The sequence below is a fragment of the Aquarana catesbeiana genome, linkage group LG03 (assembly GCF_042186555.1).
Source record: "Aquarana catesbeiana isolate 2022-GZ linkage group LG03, ASM4218655v1, whole genome shotgun sequence".
NCBI lineage: Eukaryota > Metazoa > Chordata > Amphibia > Anura > Ranidae > Aquarana > Aquarana catesbeiana.
This window is the reverse complement of record NC_133326.1, coordinates 317,789,551-317,810,833: the sequence shown is the minus strand read 5'-3', so window position 1 is coordinate 317,810,833 and position 21,283 is coordinate 317,789,551. Positions and strand designations below refer to the sequence as shown.

General features: G+C 41.3%; 1 protein-coding gene and 1 long non-coding RNA gene across 2 annotated transcripts in view; one reads left to right on the top strand and one right to left on the bottom strand.

Moving 5' to 3' along the window:
* LOC141132214 (sodium-coupled monocarboxylate transporter 1-like) overlaps positions 1 to 11,269 on the bottom strand; it is a 43,576-nt gene extending 32,307 nt beyond the window's left edge. Inside the window, exons 1-3 of the mRNA XM_073620376.1 lie at positions 10,499 to 11,269; positions 9,584 to 9,649; positions 1,804 to 1,855 (exon numbers count right to left, since the gene is read on the bottom strand). Of these exons, the coding sequence (XP_073476477.1) occupies positions 1,804 to 1,855; positions 9,584 to 9,649; positions 10,499 to 10,849 (469 nt within the window). The 5' untranslated portion in view covers positions 10,850 to 11,269. The remainder of the gene's footprint in view (positions 1 to 1,803; positions 1,856 to 9,583; positions 9,650 to 10,498) is intronic.
* A 234-nt stretch (positions 11,270 to 11,503) lies between these two features.
* The window catches only part of LOC141132215 (uncharacterized), a 29,413-nt gene continuing 19,633 nt past the window's right edge, over positions 11,504 to 21,283 (top strand). The window contains exon 1 of the long non-coding RNA XR_012242870.1: positions 11,504 to 11,641. This is a non-coding gene — a long non-coding RNA (uncharacterized lncRNA). The remainder of the gene's footprint in view (positions 11,642 to 21,283) is intronic.

Genomic DNA, 21,283 nt, shown 5'->3' with positions numbered 1-21,283 from the left:
TTATGTGCTTGCTATTTTTTCTATTTTTGTTATTGCATTAAATTTAGAGATTATCTGTCTCTTTTATATATAAAGAATCACTATATATTTGCTTTGAATCTAAAATATGGAGATAATTTATTAAAGCAGAATGTTTTAACCACATTTTACAATAGTTACATTTTTGAATTATGATCAAAACCGCCTTTAAAAACAAGCTAAAGTGATTTACATTCCGTTATGGAAGTAGCTCTCAGATTACTGTTCTTACAATAGATTTGAAAATGGAAAAACCCTTGGGTCGGGTTTTGAAGGCAGACTGGACCACACGATTTATATAAAAAATTTATATTTTATTTATACATAGAAAACATAAAAAATGTTTCTAGTACACGAATAGACAAAGTTAAAAACATGTATTCACATCTGTGCAGAATTCGGCCCACCACGGCCAGATACTTTCAAGATGTTGTTACAAGGTAATGGGTAAGTGAGCCCCTGTGCGTCAACACGTTTCGCTGATCCGCTTCCTCAGGACATACAAAGGGGTGATACAGGAACAAACAGGCCTCACTTGCCTAAATGTGAGCACGCATACAGCGTCTCCCTGGGAGGGCATCGGGGCAACAGGACAAATCAGGCAGTCTAATATAATCAGAGAGTTGATTATAAAAAGAAGTATATTTAGAAGTTCCCATAAGCTCAGGTGGCAAAAGTGGGGTGATGCAAGAAATAGTATATATATTCCAACAGATAATAATTGTAGACAGTAGAGCAATTGCTAGGCTAGAATAGCTTTGCCTTGAATGGGGAGCTGTTAGCAACAAATCCCTGAATGAAAGATTGAATTAAAGAGGATGAGACATAGATGTCATGCCAGACCCACAAGGCCGATCTGTGCAGCTAGGAGGTGACCCAAGAGGACACTGTAGTAAATAACTACAGTGTCCCCTTGGGTCACCTCCTGGCTGCACAGATCAACCTTTTTGGTCTGGCATGACATCTATGTCTCATCATCTTTAATTCAATCTTGCATTCAGAGATTTTTTGCTAACAACTCCCCATTTGATGTAAAGCTATTCTAGCCTAGCGATTGCTCTACCATCTACGAATATTATTATCACCCCACTTTTGCCATCTGAGCTTATGGGAGCTTCTAAATACACTTCTTTTAATTATCAACTCTCTGATTATATTAGACTATGTGGGGGTTAGACTGCTTTATTTGTTCTGTTGCCCCGGTGCCTGCCCAGTGAGCCTCTTTATGCATGCTTGCTCACATTCAGGCAAGTGAGGCCTGTTTTTTCCTGTATCAACCCTTTTGTGTGTCCTGAGGAAGCAGATCGGCGAAACGTGTTGACGCACAGGGGCTCACTTACCTGTTGCCATGTAGCAACATTTTGAAAGTATCTGGCCATGGTTGGCCAAATTCTGCACAGATGTGAATACATGTTTTTAACTTTGTCTATTTATGTACAAAAACTTTTTTTATGTTTTCTATGTTTTTTTTATATAAATCGTGTAGTCCAATCTACCTTCAAAGCCATTTTTTTTCCATTTTCAAATCTAAATTTACGGATGTGGCAATGGAGTGATCTTAGTACGTCTATGTTCTTACAATAGATAACATGCCTTTACCTAAAATTAATAATTTATGTAACTCAAACTCCAATTTTCCAGCCCAGTACACTTCATATTTGATATCTAAAGCATTTACTTCCTTAAGTGCTCTGCAAACAGTACAAATCCACAAAATTGAAATACAGGTCATAAATAGGCAAACTTTGTACTTTCATTGGTATTTTGTTGTATTACATGTCTTACCTTGATTTAATGCCAAAGCTGGAGCATAAATGACAATTCCTGTGTATAGAATCTATGGAAGAGAAATAGAACATATGCAGTAACATACAGTGCCTTGAAAAAGTGTTCATACCCCTTGAAATTTTCCACATTTTGTCATGTTACAAATAAAAATGTAAATGTATTTTATTGGGATTTTATGTTATAGACCAAAGCAAAGTGGCACATAATTGTAAAGTGGAAGGAAAATGATAAATGGTTTTTAAAATGTTTTACAAATATCTGAAAAGTATGGCATGCATTTCAGCCTCCTTTACTCTGATACCCCTAAATAAAATCTAGTGGAACCAATTGCCTTCAGAAGTCACCTAATTAGTAAATAGAGGCCACCTGTGTGTAATTTAATCTCAGCATAAATACAGCTGTTCTGTGAAACCCTCAGAGGTTTTTTAGAGAACCTTAGTGAACAAACAGCATCATGAAGACCAAGGAACACACCAGACAGGACAGGGATAAAGTTGTGGAGAAGTTTAAAGCAGGGTTAGGTTATGAAAAAATATCCCAAGCTTTTAACATCTCACGGAGCACTGTTCAATCCATAATCTGAAAATGGAAAGAGTATGGCACAACTGCAAACTTACCAAGACATGGCCGTCCACCTAAACTGACAGGCCAGGCAAGGAGAGCATTAATCAGAGAAGCAGCCACAAGGCCCATGGTAACTCTGAAGGAGCTGCAGGAGCTCACAGCTTAGGTGGGAGAATCTGTTCACAGGACAACTATTATTCGTGTACTCCTCAACAAAAAGCCTTTTTTGAAGAGTAGCAAAAAGAAAGCCATAGTTGAAAGAAACCCAAGTCCCGTTTGCAGTTTGCGATTGGAGTTTGCAGTTTGGGGGACACAACATGTTGAAGAAGGTGCTCTGGTCAGAGGAGACCGAAATTTAACTTTTTGGCCTAAAAGCAAATTCATTCACCAAAAACACTTGCAAAACACACATTTATTAAAGGGGTTGATTTACTAAAACTGGGGAATGCAAAATCTGGTGCAGCTCTGCATAGAAACCAATCAGATTAAGCCGGCCATAGACGGCCATAGACGGTTTGACCCATATATGGGCAGGCTGAATCTATCAATCAACTTGGGTACAACCAAGTTTTACATGCAATTATTGTTAGTAGCTGTTATAGCCGCTAGAAATAATCACTGGGGTTTATTAACTAAAGCTGGAGACTGCAAAATCAGGCTCACTTCTGCATAGAAACCGATCAGCTTCCAGGTTTTATTGCCAAAGCTTAACAGCTTCAGCCCCGGAAGATTTTACCCCCTTCCTGACCAGAGTGTTTTTTGCGATTCGGCACTGCGTTGCTTTAACTGAGAATTGCGCGGTCATGCGACGTGGCTCTCAAACAAAATTGATGTCCTTTTTTTCCCCACAAATAGAGCTTTCTTTTGGTGGTATTTGATCGCCTCTGCGATTTTTATTTTTTGTGCTATAAACAAAATAAGAGTGACAATTTTGAAAAAAACGTATTATTTTTTACATTTTGCTATAATAAATATCCCCCAAAAATATATAAAAAAAGCATTTTTTTTCCTCAGTTTAGGCCGATCGTATTCTTCTACATATTTTTGGTAAAAAAAAAATCGCAATAAGCGTTTATTGATTGGTTTGCGCAAAAGTTATAGCGTTTACTAAATAGGGGATAGTTTTATGGCATTTTTATTAATTTTTTTTTTTACTAGTAATGGCGGCAATCAACGATTTTTATTGTGACTGCGACGTTATGGCAGACATGTTGGACATTTTTGACACTTTTTGGGACCATTGTTATTTATACAGCGATCAGTGCGATTAAAAATGCACTGATTACTGTGTAAATGACACTGGCGGTGAAGGGGTTAACCACTAGGGGCGGGGAGGGGTTAAGTATGTCCTAGGGGAGTGATTACTAACTGTAGGGGGATGGGCTAGCAGTGTCATTACTCTGATCACTGCTCCCGATGACAGTGATCAGTGACACTTGTCACTAGGCAGAACGGGGAGATGCTGTTTACATCAGCATCTCCCCGTTCGTTCTCTCCGTGAGGCAATCGCGGGTATCCCCGCGGCGATCGAGTCCGCGAGGCCCGCGACCCGACTCACGGAGCTCCCGGCCGGTGCGCGCGCACGCAATGGCACGGCGGGGAATTCAAATGGACGTACCTGTAAGTCCATTTGCCCAGTCATGCCATTCTGCCAATGTACATCGGCGTGCGCTGGTCGGGAACCGGTTAACTGAACAAGCTGAGGTTAGAAGCTTATTGGTTTCTATGTAGAAGTGAGCCTGATTTTGCACTCTCCAGCTTTAGTAAATGAACCCCACTGTGTTCTCCCGACAGGCTTCCCCCGTCCCTTCACCAGGACAACACAATATCTCCACGGGAGGGATTCCCCCATCAATACTGACTATGTTGATGGGGGAATTGAGCAATTTTATATGATCTTTTTTCAGGATTTTTTCACCTGGGGCTCCTGTCAGTAACACACTTCCTGTCCCAGGGTGACAATCCTGTCCCAGGGTGACTTCCTGTCCCAGGGTGACTCACTGTGCCTTATCTAAGAAGGAGCAGCATTGTCACCATAGGACAAGACTACAGAACACCTTCCCCTCCCGTTATCTCCTTTACATGGGGGAGGGACTCTGTAATTCACAAAAGTGAACTGGGCAGAGCTGACAATAATGCTTCAGGTTTTGGTGCAGAATTATCAGCTTGCTACAGGAAGTTGGGTGCCCACTGTATTTTTGGCAGGATCAACTGGTATTTTTTGGTACTTACAGTGCTGTGAAAAAGTGTTTGCCCCTTCCTGATTTTTATTTATTGTTTTGCATATTTCTCACACTTAATCGATTCAGATTATCAAACAAATTTTAATTTTACACAAAGATAACCCGAGTAAATCCAAGATGCAGTTTTTTAATTATTTAATTTATAAAGGGAAAACACTGTGTAACCTGCCTGGCCCTATGTGAAAAAGTAATTGCCCCCTCCCATACTGTATCATGAATGAACTGTGATTAACCACATTTTTTTTTGGAAAGCTGAGTTAAATTTCACTTGCCACACCCAGGCCTGATTACTACCAGAACTGTTGAATCAAGAAATCACATAAATAGAAGCTTTCTGACAAAGTGAAGCACTCTAACAGATCATAAAAAACCACACATAATGCCACAATCTAAAAAAATTCAAGAACAGATTAGAAACAAAGTAATGTTCATGTATTGGTCTAGGAAGGGTTTCAAAGCCATTTCTAAGGCTTTGGAACTCCAGTGAACCACAGGGAGAGCCATTATCCACAAATGTAGATAACTTGGAACAGTGGTGAACCTTTTCGGGAGTGGCCAGACTACAACAATTACTCCAAGAGCATGATGACAAATCATCCAGGAGGTCATAAAAGAACCCAGAACAACATCTAAAGAACTGCAGGCCTCACTTGCCTCAGGTAAGATCGGTGTTCATGATTCAACAATAAGAAAGAGACTGGGCAAAAATGCCATCCATTGGGAGAGTTCCAAGGTCAAAGCCACTGTTGACCAAAAAGAACACAAAGGCTCATCTCACATTTACCAATAAACATCTTAATAATCCCCAAGATTTTAAGCAAATATTCTGTGGACTGATGAGACAAAAATTTAACTTTTTGGAAGGTGTGTGTCCCGTTACATTTGGCATAAAACTAATATATCATTTTATAATGGTCTGCTTTGCAGCTACTAATGGGCTGCTTTGCAGCTTCCGGACCTGGACGACTTACCATAATTGATGGAACCATGAATTATGAGCTCTACCAGAAAATCCTAAAGGAGAATGTCCGGCCATCAGTTCGTGACCTCAAGCTCACGTACACTTGGGTTATACAGCAGGACAATGATCCGAAACCCAACAGCAAGGCCACCTCCAAATGGTTCACACAAAGCAAAATTTAGGTTTTGGAGTAGCCTAGTCAAAGCCCGGACTTAAAGCGGAGTTCCACCCAAAAATGGAACTTCCGCTTTAAGTGTTGGTGACCCCCTGACATGCCACATTTGGCATGTAATTTTTTTGGGGGGGAGTGGGTACCCTGTCTTTATAGGCACCCAGCTCCCACTTCCTCCCCTGGTGCCGCGGCCCCATGAGGAACATCACCTCTCCCACGTCCCTGCCTGCAATCTTCTGGGACACGTCACAGGTCCCACAAGATTGCCTGGCCAATCACAGAGCACAGCGCGGCTCGCGCATGCACAGTGTGCTCCCGGCTGTGAAGCCGGGCGCCCACAGTTAGAATGTCCGCGCCATGGAGAGGAGGGAGAGAGGAGCGGGGCTTCGTGTGCCCGCATCGCTGGACCTTGGGACAGGTGAGTGTCTGATTATTAAAAGTTAGCAGCTACACTTTTTGTAGCTGCTGACTTAAATGGGTGGAACTCCGTTTTAAATCCAATTGAGATGCTGTCTCATGACCTTACACAGGCCGTTCATGCTGGAAAACCCTCCAATGTGGCTGAATTAAAACAATTCTGCAAAGAAGAGTGGGCCAAAATTGCTCCACAGCAATGTAAAAGACTCATTGCCAGTTATTGCAAACGCTTGATTGCAGTTGTTGCTGCCAAGGATAGCACAACCAGTTATTAGGTTTAGGGGGCAATTACTTTTTCACATAAAGCCAGGCAGGTTTGGGCAGCTTTTTTGCCTTAATAAATGAAACCATCATTTAAAAACTGCATTTTGTATTTTCTCGGGTTATCTTTGTGTAATAATAAAATTTGTTTGATGATCTGAGTCATTTAAGTGTGACAATGCACTTGTGATATGCAAAAAAAATTTAAATCAGAAAGGGGCAAATACTTTTTCACAGCATTGTATATACACTAATATCAGAAAACACTTTCAATGGTATATTTCAAAGACCAAAAGGAAGCAAATAACAGACGGTTCATTGTTAGGGTTTACATGCACATTAAAGCTGATTTAACCCCCTCATATACCCAGTGAAGTGAACAGCCTCAGATGATACACAGAGATGAGAAACACATCTCCCTACATAAGTTTTACATGTATATCTGCTGTCTTCAGCTTCATATACTGTTTAGAAAGTGCACGTCCTATTAGAATTTTCACTTCCTCTTTCACCTGTGGGTGTGGATTCTTGCTATACACTGTGAGACACTGTGAGACAGCTGACTGGAGGAAAGGCAACCACCCCTTCCCCACACATGCAGAGCTTGACTCTGAATAGTTTAGCTGTCTGCTAATCTATGTATAGCTCCCTCCCTGACACAAACTTCAAGCTATGGTCTAGGAGAACTTGTCAGAAGTTATCAGGCTGAGCAGGAGAAAGCCACAGGATTTAGGGCTTTGAAGAGAGATAAAAAAAAACTACAGATATACAGTATCTCACAAAAGTGAGTACACCCCTCACATTTTTGTAAATATTTTATTATATCTTTTCATGTGACAACACGTAAGAAATGGCACTTTGCTACAATGTAAAGTATTTGCTGCCCCCTCAAAATAACTCAACACACAGCCATTAATGTTTAAACCACTGGCAACAAAAGTGAGTACACCCCTAAGTGAAAATGTCCAAATTGGGCCCAAACTGTTAAAAGTTTGTATTGCCACCATTATTTTCCAGCACTGCCTTAACCCCCTTGGACATGAAGTTCACCAGAGCTTTACAGGTTGCCACTGGAGTCCTCTTCCACTCCTCCATGATGACATCATGGAACTGGTTGATGTTCGAGACCTTGCGCTCCTCCACCTACCATTTGAGGATGGCCCACAGATGCTCAATAGGGTTTAGGTCTGGAGACATGCTTGGCCAGTCCATCACCTTTACCCTCAGATTCTTTAGCAAGGCAGTGATCGTTTTAGTGGTGTGTCTGGGGTCATTATCATGTTGGAATACTGCCTTGTGGCCCAGGGAGGGGGATCATGCTCTGCTTCACTATGTCACAGTACATGTTGGCATTCATGGTTCCCTCAATGAACTGTAGCTCCCCAGTTCCGGCAGCACTCATGCAGCCCCAGACCATGACACTCCCACCACCATACTTGACTATAGGCAAGACACATTTGTCTTTGTACTCCTCACCTGGTTGGCACCACGCACACTTGACACCATCTGAACCAAATAAGTTTATCTTGGTCTCATCAGACCACAGGACATGGTTCCAGTAATCCATGTCCTTAGTCTGCTTGTCTTCAGCAAACTGTTTGCGGGCTTTCTTGTGCATCATCTTTAGAAGAGGCTTTCTTCTGGGAAGACAGCAATGCAGACCAATTTGATGCAGTGTGCGGCGTATGGTCTGAGCACTGACAGGCTGAGCCCCCCCACCCCTTAAACCTCTGCAGCAATGCTGGCAGCACTCATACATCTAGCTCCCAAAGACAACTTCTGGATAGGACGCTGAGCATGTGCACTCAACTTCTCTGGTCGACCATGTGAGGCCTGTTCTGAGTGGAACCTGTCCTGTTAAACCGCTGTATGGTCCACCATGCTGTAGCTCAGTTTCAGGATCTTGGCAAGCTTGGTAAAGCCTAGGCCTTCTTTATGTAGAACAACAATTCTTTCAGATCCTCAGAGAGTTCTTTTCCATGAGGTGCCATGTTGAACTTCCAGTGACCAGTATGAGAGAGTGAGAGCAATAACACCAAATTTAACACACCTGCTCCCCATTCACACCTGAGACCTTGTAATACTAATGAGTCACATGACATCGGGGAGGGAAAATGGCCCAATTTGGACATTTTTACTTAGGGGTGTACTCACTTTTGTTGCCAGCGGTTTAGACATTAATGGCTGTGTGTTGAGTTATTTTGAGGGAACAGCAAATTTACACTGTTATACAAGCTATACACTCACTACTTTACATTGTAGCAAAGTGTCATTTCATCAGTGTTGTCACATTTACAAAAATGTGAGGGGTGTACTCACTTTTGTGAGATACTGTATGTGCCCAGCTAAAATTTAATGAATCGGGTTTACATCCACTTTAAGTCACCATAAAACACTTGTGTCTGATGTGAACAAGCCTTTACATGATGGCTTTAGTAAGACAATATAAACAATTAATTGGTTCTTACTGCAATAAAACCACTGGAGTGTGCAGGACTTGTCATCAACAAGTTAAAGTTCCTTATAATTTCCCCCCCTGTATTTGTGGTAGAGAGCTTATCTTCCTTATCTTGCCCTTATCCATATCTTTCATCACATTATACTTATCCAATATACTTATCTTACTGATCCACTGTCAGCAATGGAATGTGTGCATACATAATGAGGGGATGAGTACAATGAGTGCATTAATCATTTATAAATAGTACATAACAAGGGTAAAAGGAATCATTTTTTTACATAGGACAGAACTAGTTTGGCAATCTTCCTATTTCCTACACAAATGGGTTTATTTATACAAGATTCACACAACTTTCTCTCAAGATTCATACATTGTAATTGGATTTAATTGGGAAAATTAGTGAATCTTAGGTGAAAGTTGTATGAATCTTGTGTGAAAAGATTTTAAGTAGACCCCAAGGAGTGTACTACACAAATAAAATTGTCATAGTATGCATAAATAAATGTGACATTAAGAAAAATGGCAACTAAATAACGCATGTTATATATTCAATTATACCAGTCGTCATGTTGTGATTTCCTAAATCCTATGCACGAGATGCTGGTTTCTCATTACACACAGTACTATGCGTAAATGTGATTTAATTTCCAAACTATAAGATACTTGATTTTGATGATGATAATAATAATTTTACTTACTGTTTGAATAATGAAAAGGATTGTTCCAATTAGTCGGACCAGTTTATTGAAGCGAAGTTCTAGGTACTGTTGATATATTAAAGAGATACAGATATTAAACCTAAAAATTATTAAAAAAAGAAGTTGCTAACAAAAGCAAACAATAAAACTAGATGAGTTAGATGTATAATTAAGGAAAGTTCTAGATACTGATGATATATTAAAGAGATACATATATTAAACCAAATAATTCTAAAAAAAAAAAGAAGTTGAGAACAAATGCAAACAATAAAACTAGATGAGTTAGATGTATGATGAAGGAAAATTCTAGATACTGATGATATATTTAAAAGATACAGATATTAAACCAAAAAATTCTAAAAAAAAAAAGTTGAGAACAAATGCAAACAATAAAACTAGATGCGTTAGATATAACATGAAGGAAAGTTAGGTACTGATGGTATATTACAGAGATACAAATATTAAACCTAAAAATTCTAAAAAAGAAGTTGAAAACAAATACAATCAATAAAACTAGATGAGTTAGATATATGATGAAGGACAGTTCTAGGTACTGTTGATATATTAAAGAGATGCAAATATTAACTTTAAAATTCAATAAAAAAAAGCTGTGAAAAAAATCACGGTATATAATATGTACTATTTAAATAAAACTTAAAGCAGCTGTATGATCAACTAAATAATAGATTAAATGTGTTAGATTATTTGTTATATCAAATACAATAAACAACATGTTAATCAGTATTTTTGGGAAAAGGTTAACCCACTGTGGCTACACTTTTCCATAGAGGAACATAAGCCCTCTTCCAGCCATATTCAGCGCAGGCACATACTGAAGTGTGCCAGCCGTTATGTAGTTTTTCAGGGCATTTCCCTGTCTTTTACAACTGAGGGATGCGGATGGTTATACTGTACCTCATAGGTGCTTGTGATGCCCAGTCTGTAGAACACCGGCAGAAAGACCTCTGATGAGATCAGTACTGTGAAGGTATAAGTGATGGCAAATACACTGAACATGGCACCAAATCGGTACACCTCTGAGGGGGTACCAAGCACTGTCACCGCAGACATGAAGCTGGCAGTGAGCGACAGAGCCACTGGCACTGCAGTCATGCTCCTGCCACCCATCAGGAAATCTTTGGAGGTCTTCTGTCCACCACCTGCGAAGGCATAGTAGATGCCAATGACAGCAGAGATAAGCAGCATCAAAGCGAACACGACATAGTCCCAGACTGTGAAGGTGCCAATGTCCCCTGGGGTGGCCATTCCAAGAGAGCTCTGGCTGTATGTGGACGTCTACAAGGAGAGACAGCTAGCTAATAGAGGTGAGATGGAGCAGTAGGTACAAGTCAGACTCAGCAGCAGTGCTTGCAGGCTGGAGGTGGACTCCCGAGAAGAGTTACATATTCTAATTAGATAAATAGGACACTGAGTAACCTAGAAGGAGAGTAAGGCTGTGCAGATGGCTGCACTCCAGGGCAAAGCTGTTAAAGATATGTGCAGTGAGAGTTGGATAGAGATGAGTGAGATGGTAAAAACAAGCTGAAGATTAGAAAAAATAAGAAAGTGACGTGGGGCTGGGAGGTAAGGACAGGTGCAGCAGAGTAACTAGGAAATAGTGACAAGCTAAGGAAAGAGAGATGTGAAAGGGACAAGGAGGTGGAACTGATTATGTCCTCACAGGGTTAATATAGTAACTAAACTCAGCAGGTGACATCCCATAAACCCTCCCAGCTCAGATAAGACACCTTAGGTCCATTGTCCACAATGTGCAGATTTTATCATAGGTGTTAATTCACTGATTGAAAATACACACATGAAACTGCCAAATATGCAAAATACCATACAATCACAGTCAGGTGCTGATTGGCAATTGCACACAATTAACTCTATTGGTTAAATGTCTTCTACAATTATGAATCAAATTCATTAATAGAAAGTTACAGGTTGGAAAGAGCATTAATCTCATTGCTTAAACTGAACAGAGCCACGGAGATCTGATTGTGATCAGATATTAGGAAATTACCTGATTATAAGGGGATGTCTACCAAGGGCCAGGTACATAAACATATATGCTTATTTCCTGCAACAGTTCTTAGCCATCACCCTGCCTTCTGCATAGACATATCAGTTGTAATTTGTAGGATGAATAACCATCACTTTACATTTAGTACTGGGAATTATCAATCACAATATCTGAAATAAGATTAGTTGGTATAGCTGCTGGAAAGATTATGTAATTAATTTTTAAGTGAAAGTTTGAATCCGATTGGCTGCCCTGGAACACAGATTTTTTTTCAGACAGTTTGGTAGATGACTTCTGTTTTAACCCTTACTTATTGTTCTTCCTCTTTAATCATATAGACTATGTATATAAGGTTATTGATTAAAGGCGTATAATATTTGCAAAATGCATTCAATAAATAATCAGGTCTAAAAGATGTTTGCTGTGTAACCACTTTGAAGACCAGGAATATTCTGACACTTTTTGTTTACAAGTGAAAATCTGCATTTTTTTTGCTAGAAAATTAGTCAGGACCCCCCCAAACATTATAATATAAATAATATCCTGACTAATTTTCTAGCAAAAAATGCATATATATATAAAAAAAAATACACTTTCATTCATTTTAATGAAAAAAAAAATATATTACCCAATTTGTTTTGTAAAATATAAAAGATGATGTTACACCAAGTAAAAAGACACCTACCATGTCACACTTTAAAAATGCGCACACATGTGGAATGGCGACAAACTATGACACTTAAAACTCTCCATAGGCGACACAAATTTTACAGGTTACCAGTTTAGAGCTACAGAGGAGGTCTAACACTAGAATTATTGCTCTTGCTATAACGTTCATTGCAGTACCTCACGTGTGTGGTGTGAACACCATTTACATATGCGCAACCTACAAAGGGCTTTAAACATTTTTTTTATTATTATTTTTTTTATCAATTTATTTTTTTTTTTTTTTTACATTGTCCCTAAAAAAAAAAAAAAATTTGATCACTTTTATTCCTATCACAAGAAATGTAAACATCCTTTGTGATAGAAATAAGACATGACAGGTCCTTTTTATGGAGACATTTGGGGTCTAAAATACCCCAGATCTCTCCTCTGCCCTGGAAAGCATTAAATTAAAAAAAAATCATTGATCTCATGCTTTAAAAAAATAAAAATAAAAAATGGCAGTGTTTCAATCCCCTAACTGGAAGTGATGTCATGACCAAGACCTTCAAGCCCTCGGCCAGCTCTATGATAACCAGGCGGCACAGCCGGATCGGATACTGGGCTCCCCAATCACACAGGAGAGCCCTGAGAGGTCGGCCCGTCGCCTGTAAAAGCAATCCAATCATTGCTTTTAAATAAAGGAGCAGCACCGGCTAAAAAAAAAAAAAAATAAGTGGGGTTATGGCATACAACTGCAGCCATAACCTCGGTAATGGTATAACCACTTGAAGCCAATCACGTACATGTACATGATTTGGCAGCAAGTGGTTAAATAGCACTCTCCCTGTCTGCGTCTATCTAAAGCACAGTTTCATTTGTCTGCTCTAGTCTGAGTATAGTTGTTTATGTATATATTTACATGGGGACAGACATATTTGCTCAGTAGCCCACTCTGTTTATTAACCGTGATATGCTGATACACTTATCTCACTGAAATTATACCTGACATGGCCTGTCCGATTCAAGTAATAAGGGTTGAGTTACTAAAAACAAATAGGCAGTTTACATTGCAAGGGAATTTTTACCAGAACTTAAAGCGGAACTATATTGCACCTGAGCACCACAAACCATAAACGCTCTTTAATTCATTTTTAAAATTTAAAGCAAGTTTACCCATCCATTCTGTCTCCAAGCTTTAGTTTGCCCAAAAAACATTTTCAAAAACTGTTCCCCTCTTCCACCCCCCCCCCCCCCCCCCCCCGGCCATATTTGGATTTCATTTTTTTGGGGAGGTGGAGCGGCTACCTAGTTTTGACAGGAACCTGCTCCCTCTTGGACCACCTAGATAATCGAAGCAGAAGTTCTCCTCCCCTCTCCCTGCCTGCAGCCTTCTGGGACACATCATATATCTCAGAAGACTGTGGGACCATTACCAAACGCAGCACGGCTTGTGCATGTGCAGTGGGCAGCCAGCTGTGAAGCCATAAGGAGTCACAGCTGGCTGCCTACAGTTAAGATGCCGGTACCGGGGGACTGAAGACTGGTGAAGAAATTGGGTTGGGTGAGGATAACCCTGGATCCCTTTACAGTTGAATGTCTGTTTATTAAAAGTCAGCATCTACAGTTTTTGTACCTGCTGACTTTTAATTTTCGCACATGTGGCTGAAGCTCCTCTTCAATTGGCTGGACTGCATTCATGGCCATGGGATATTTAATATAAAGCAACATGACCTTAGTGCAAAATCTAGGCTTAGGCTGGCCATACGCTATACAATTTTCTTGAACAATTTTCCTTTAGATTTACCAAAACTACCGTATATAATATGGGGTCAAACCTAAACACTTTCAATTTGTTTGCAATCAGGCAGGCCCTTGCACTATGTGGTTGAAGGTAAATCTAAAGGAAATTGAACAAGAAAATTGTATAATGTATGGCCAGCCTAATATCATCTTGTACCTGCTACCAACATTTTCAGGGGGCCCCATCATCTTCAAAGCAAACCTCTAGGTAGCGACAAATATAACTAGTGTAAGTACCTAACCTATCTTATTATCAGCAATATCATATCTAACTAGGGAGGTTTAATATTATCATCCAATCTGGTGTGCTGTATGCACTTGTGCTAATTAGGAAATTGGCTGGAGAAAGGAACAGAGGGATGACTGTTCAGTATCCTGTTGCTCTTTGACAGTCCAATCACAGGTTGGGGGCAGGGTGGTGACCAAGCTATATTGATTGCCTGCACAATTAGGTCTACAACCTTACTCTGTTGTCAAGGAGTCTCAGAGTCTCAGGACTAGCTAGGCAAAATTACAAATCCTTTGGTAGGTAAAATGGCTGTTATATATTGTATTTACTTCATCTCGGTATTTAGATATTTGCCTGGAGTTTTGCTTTAATAAAATACGGCTTTACTTTGAAAACCAATGTTTTTTCTTAAAAGAAAAATCCAGTAAATAATCATTAATATGCACATTCACATCAACTACATATATGCCATATTAAAACGATTAGGCTCTATTCACACTAGTGCGATTTCGCATGCGACTCGAGTCACACAGATTTGCATGCTGATGGAAGTCACATTGTTTTCAATGGTGCCAATTCACATCAATGCAACTCAGCATGGTGTGATTTTGCAAAGGTTTCCTGTACAACTTGCAATGCCAGCACAATTTTGGCCCCACAGAATATGCAAGTCACTTCATAGAAGCATCCAAGTTGCACTACATAATCAGACTGAAAGTCAGATCAGAATCTGATTATGGCGGTGTGAACTGTGAACCTGGAACCTAGCCTTAAGCCCAGGTTCACACTGACAGCGGGAATTAAACTGTGCGAGTTCAGCTGAACTCACACGATTTCATTCCCGCATGTCAGTCCTGACTTTGGGGGCAATTTCAGAGACATCTGTGCAGTTTGCTGCACAGATGTCAGTAAAAATCACACCCTGAAGTTGCCAAAAGTAGAACACAAACTACTTTTGGGAATCGATGCGGCAATTGCCGCCAATTTGGCATGCGATTTGACCTTGATAAGGTTATGATAATAATTCAAATGTCTTTCTATGCCATATGTGATTTAATACATGTCTAGCATCAATTCCATGTTTACTATAAATAGCTCCCCTGCACATTTTATTTGCATCTTTAGTCTGTTCATAGTGAGAGTTGTAAACCTACTTTAACTGATCAACAATTGTGTTCTCTGTTTCCAAAGATTTTTATTAAGTTTTCGATGAAAGTAAGTTTGGTTTGCAATAAATAATAAACAAACTGGTGACACCCTGAAATCACCCCAGGATAACATCAGCCGTTGAAAACAAAAAGACAGGAATATTTGCAGGATCTAACAATATAACTTGAAGTAATCATTGATTCCAAAGCAGCGATAAATAAATGATGTATTCAGTAAGTTATGACCTGAAGTTTACACACAGATGTCACTCGAGTTGTTAGGTGTTGCAAAGTAGGCTTGGAAGGGCTGTGTGTTCTACTGACTTTCATAGGGAGGTTATTTGAGGTGTAGAAAAGTGGCAGAAACTACTGAGCTGTGATATATTAATGTGTTGGGGTCAGTGGTGTATTAATAGCCATAGTACTAAAGGCAGGTGTTCTGTGGCATGGGAGTGGAAGGGACTCCATTAACGGCACTGTTGAGGCAATTTAAACACAGAAAAAAAACACAAATATTTTAATAATAAAGTGTTTGTTCACTTTCAAAAGTGAATTTTTACTTCAATAACTGATCTCAATGAAAAAAAAAAAAAAAAAAAAAAAAAACTGGCCATGTTGAATTATCCTGGACTCCTTGTGCTGTATGTGTAGACAGAAATTAAGCTAGAGAAAGACTGTTTATTAAACCATAAATAAGCACCCTTGGGCAATATAAGCATGCATCCTTATGCTCATAACATAAATGTTCATTTAGCTGCCAGTTCTTCTATGCTTCTGCTAGCACAGGCTATTTCTTTCACAGTGGAGCTATAGTGATGAAGATTTCAGTAACACTTCTCTGTATGAAATATGAGGAACAAGATAATCATTTCTCCAGCTTCTGCCTACAGTTCAGCTTTGTGGTGTAGTAGTACCCCGTGAGGGCTGCTAATAGACTCTGTACCCCACTGGTTGCCCCGACTCTGCAAATCCTCCATCACCTCTGACACCATGGGCATAGCATAAGGGGTTGTAGGGGTCACAATCGCAACCCCGCCCCTAGCTCCAGGGGGCCCCTGCAGCCTCCCTGTCATTATCATATCCTCCACAAAATCCAGCTCCGATCTGCCCTAGGGCCCCACAGCCATGCTCCAGTACTGGGCTTTCACTTTGCCTTCCACAGTCCACACCCTTCTGTTCCCATTGGCTGGGAAGAAGCTGTGAGCCATTTCCTGAATGGAGAGGAGCACGAGGTGAGAACAGCCCAGGATGGGGAAGTGTCTGTGTTGTGTGCTGGCAACATGGAATGGTAACCAAGCTCAGCGAGTTAAGAGGAGAAGAGTTCGTTCTGTAGCCACAATGGGGCCGATGTCACTGGTGAGGTATGACACTGCTCAGTGTCTCCTAGTCACCAGCTGGGATTCTCTGTACCCCCCCGGGGATGTCTACTTACCCCACTTCCCTGACAACTGGGGAAAAGACACACACCTCTGGGAGGCGACCTTTCCCCAACACAGAGAAACCTTCAGAAATTGCTAAAACAAATACCTTAAGGGTCGGTTCACACTAGGACGACTTGGGATCCGACTTGTACGCCCTCAAGTCGCCCCAAGTCGCCCGAGAAATAGATTCAATGGGAGTGAATGGGAGCGTCTTAATAGACACTACTGAAGTCGCTCCGACTTCAGAGCGTACTCCCTGTACTACTTTGATCCGAAAAAATTACTATGTGGCTGGGTGGTCCTCAATGTAATACAACACCTCATCCCAAAGATCTAATGATAAGGTCAAAGAAGGGGAATATAGGGATTATGACGGTGCCAGGAAAACACGGTACATACCAAGATTTTTTTAAAAAAATGAGTAATTTTTATTAGAACATATCATATATAAAAAATAAACACAAAAATTACAGAATCAAGGTGTGCATAAATACTAAAAGCATATCTGTAGTGAATTTCACCGAGCTAGGCCTCATAGATGTTGCGGCCAATGCAAAGGATAGGTATTTTAGGTATCCGACATGTTTCGCCAGTATTGGCTTCTTCAGGGATAAGTTGTTAATACCTAAAACGCTACAGTAGTTCTGTGAAAATGACATAACAATCAGTGAGTATATTGGATAGGTGATACATTAAAAAAGATGTCATTTAATTATGTATATATATATATATATATATATATATATGTTTGCGAGCTGACAGTATAGACTAACCTCCACCACCACCCAAAAGGCACCAAGAAAAGTTCCCCACACACCATCGGGCAGGCTAAAAGTCCTCATCCCAAAACAATCACCCCACCAGACATTCTATGGATGGAAATGAGATACCTGCAAGTCACCAGAGGGGGCATCACACAACTCCAGCACTAAACCTCCAGCCAGGAGCACAATAGATAGCTGTAGAGGGCAGTAAAAAGGACCTGGCCAATTATGTATCTAGAGAGGTATAAATTATTTACAGTAAGTTCATCTATCATAATATCGCCTTTTTCTAGAAAGGTCATACAAGTTTCAATAGTAGATAGAAAAAAGAAAAAATTTGTTTATGTGGGACTAAAAAGTCTCCAATAAGTGTACTTACAGAATAGTGCTTTCTAAAATGAATGACAGGACACCGATAAATCCTTACGCTCAGAGAAAAACTCTAAACATCAACAGGAGCAAGATTTGCATAAACAGAAGAAGAGTTTATGTGCCACTTGTAAGACTGTCAGAGGGGAAAAAAGACATAATCATAGAAGGCACTTTGGTTGATCCATAAGTGAACTGCACCAGCACAAAACAAGGTAAGTACAGACTTACCATTGGATAGATCTATAGCGAGATGCTGGACTAGGTAGAGCCAGCAGCCAGCGACAACACTAGATAAGAAAAAACCAGAAAGCAAAAGGTAATGTAAACATGAGGTAAGTCTATTGAAGCCCCAAGCAACTGAGGGTGCATACTGGTACCTACCCAGTCAAGTGGTGGTTAATGCGTCGGTGTCCTGTAACATCCCTGGCGAGTGTGTTTGCCTGGGATGCCGGCGTTTTAATGCCCTCCACACACGTGCGGCGTCTGACGTCACCGCACGTGTGAGCGGACGAAAAAAGCCACGGCGCATGCGCCCACCGCAAAACCGTCCCGGCCTACAAGATCCAGAGGGCATTGCGGTGGTGTCCAAGGTGATGTGATTAGCATCACAGGCAGGACGCGATGTCAGCCGCCGTATAGGGCGGAATGATACCTGGAAATGAATGGAAATTTCCAATGCGTCGTGGCTGAGGCGGGCAGAGGGGATCCCCTAAGCCCTTGGGTGTCTGGGTAGCTGTATGGACACCCAAGGGCTTAGGGGATCCCCTCTGCCCGCCTCAGCCACGACGCATTGGAAATTTCCATTCATTTCCAGGTATCATTCCGCCCTATACGGCGGCTGACATCGCGTCCTGCCTGTGATGCTAATCACATCACCTTGGACACCACCGCAATGCCCTCTGGATCTTGTAGGCCGGGACGGTTTTGCGGTGGGCGCATGCGCCGTGGCTTTTTTCGTCCGCTCACACGTGCGGTGACGTCAGACGCCGCACGTGTGTGGAGGGCATTAAAACGCCGGCATCCCAGGCAAACACACTCGCCAGGGATGTTACAGGACACCGACGCATTAACCACCACTTGACTGGGTAGGTACCAGTATGCACCCTCAGTTGCTTGGGGCTTCAATAGACTTACCTCATGTTTACATTACCTTTTGCTTTCTGGTTTTTTCTTATCTAGTGTTGTCGCTGGCTGCTGGCTCTACCTAGTCCAGCATCTCGCTATAGATCTATCCAATGGTAAGTCTGTACTTACCTTGTTTTGTGCTGGTGCAGTTCACTTATGGATCAACCAAAGTGCCTTCTATGATTATGTCTTTTTTCCCCTCTGACAGTCTTACAAGTGGCACATAAACTCTTCTTCTGTTTATGCAAATCTTGCTCCTGTTGATGTTTAGAGTTTTTCTCTGAGCGTAAGGATTTATCGGTGTCCTGTCATTCATTTTAGAAAGCACTATTCTGTAAGTACACTTATTGGAGACTTTTTAGTCCCACATAAACAAATTTTTTCTTTTTTCTATCTACTATTGAAACTTGTATGACCTTTCTAGAAAAAGGCGATATTATGATAGATGAACTTACTGTAAATAATTTATACCTCTCTAGATACATAATTGGCCAGGTCCTTTTTACTGCCCTCTACAGCTATCTATTGTGCTCCTGGCTGGAGGTTTAGTGCTGGAGTTGTGTGATGCCCCCTCTGGTGACTTGCAGGTATCTCATTTCCATCCATAGAATGTCTGGTGGGGTGATTGTTTTGGGATGAGGACTTTTAGCCTGCCCGATGGTGTGTGGGGAACTTTTCTTGGTGCCTTTTGGGTGGTGGTGGAGGTTAGTCTATACTGTCAGCTCGCAAACATATATATATATATATATATATATATATATATATATACATAATTAAATGACATCTTTTTTAATGTATCACCTATCCAATATACTCACTGATTGTTATGTCATTTTCACAGAACTACTGTAGCGTTTTAGGTATTAACAACTTATCCCTGAAGAAGCCAATACTGGCGAAACATGTCGGATACCTAAAATACCTATCCTTTGCATTGGCCGCAACATCTATGAGGCCTAGCTCGGTGAAATTCACTACAGATATGCTTTTAGTATTTATGCACACCTTGATTCTGTAATTTTTGTGTTTATTTTTTATATACTTTGATCCGACTTGGTAGGCGACCTGTACCATAGAAATCAATGGAAGTCGCCTCCAAGTCGGATCTCTCTCTCAAAGTCAAGCGAATTTTGCAGGGAAAACCCCTCCCTCCCAGAGAGCTGATTGCCCTGTGATTGGCCACAGCCGAAGTCGCCTGTCATGGAGGCGACTTCAAGTCGCGTTGTAATTTGCTGAAGTCGCGCTGAAGTCGCGTTGAAGCCGCGGTACAAAGTCGCGCTGAAGTCGTGTTGCCCCTGTGTGAATCGAGCCTAACACCTCCTCAGGGGCCCCTGAAGGGCTGCAGGCTCCAGATTTTGTGTCACATGGCTTTGCCCTTCCAGATCTAAGTTGCCCCCCAAAGCTCCCTGACCACCCCCTCCACCCTGCATGCTATGCCCGGCTGCTGAGCTCCTTTCCCATTACAGCACTCTATAGTGTTCCTCCTCCGCAGGGCTGAAATCATACTCCTTTACAACACAGCCAGTTAGCCATTATCTGCACAAGGTGTATCTGCTTACTGCAACTTCACTGCCGTTCCGACCAGAGAATTTCACGGATCAGAAGGGCAACATAAAAGCCAGGAACACCCCGTGAAGAATGTGTTTTCAGCCCTGTGTAGTGTGCGTGGGGGGGGGGGCTGTATACAGTGTTGAAATGGTAAAGGGGCTCTGCCAAGTGACCTGCCAGGGGTCCCTGTCCTCTGCTTCTCTTCTCCAGCAGTAATCCCTGTCCTCTGATGTAAGGAGGAACTCTGGGAACTCAAAACTTTTAAGCGACTTTGAGTATCTTGGCGTGCGGTGGATGTATCTGCGCGCACGTTGGAAGTAGTGGGGGGGCCCCAGGTCAACTTTTGCATGGGGGCCCACAAGCTTCCAGCTACACCTCTGTCTGACACCCTGGGTTCAGTCATCTTACCAACTGTACTAATAATAAGAAACTCACACACAAGGCTGGTGCTACCACTAGGAAAACTAGGCAAACTAGGGCTCACTGCTGCCTAGGGCACCCGAACACTGGTGTTCCTACTCTCTTCTCTCTGCAGCAAGCAACTAAGTCTCAGCATCAGCAGGCAGCCGCCGCTTCATTCGCACATAGTGTCAGAGGCTCAGCGGGACTGTGTCTGTGT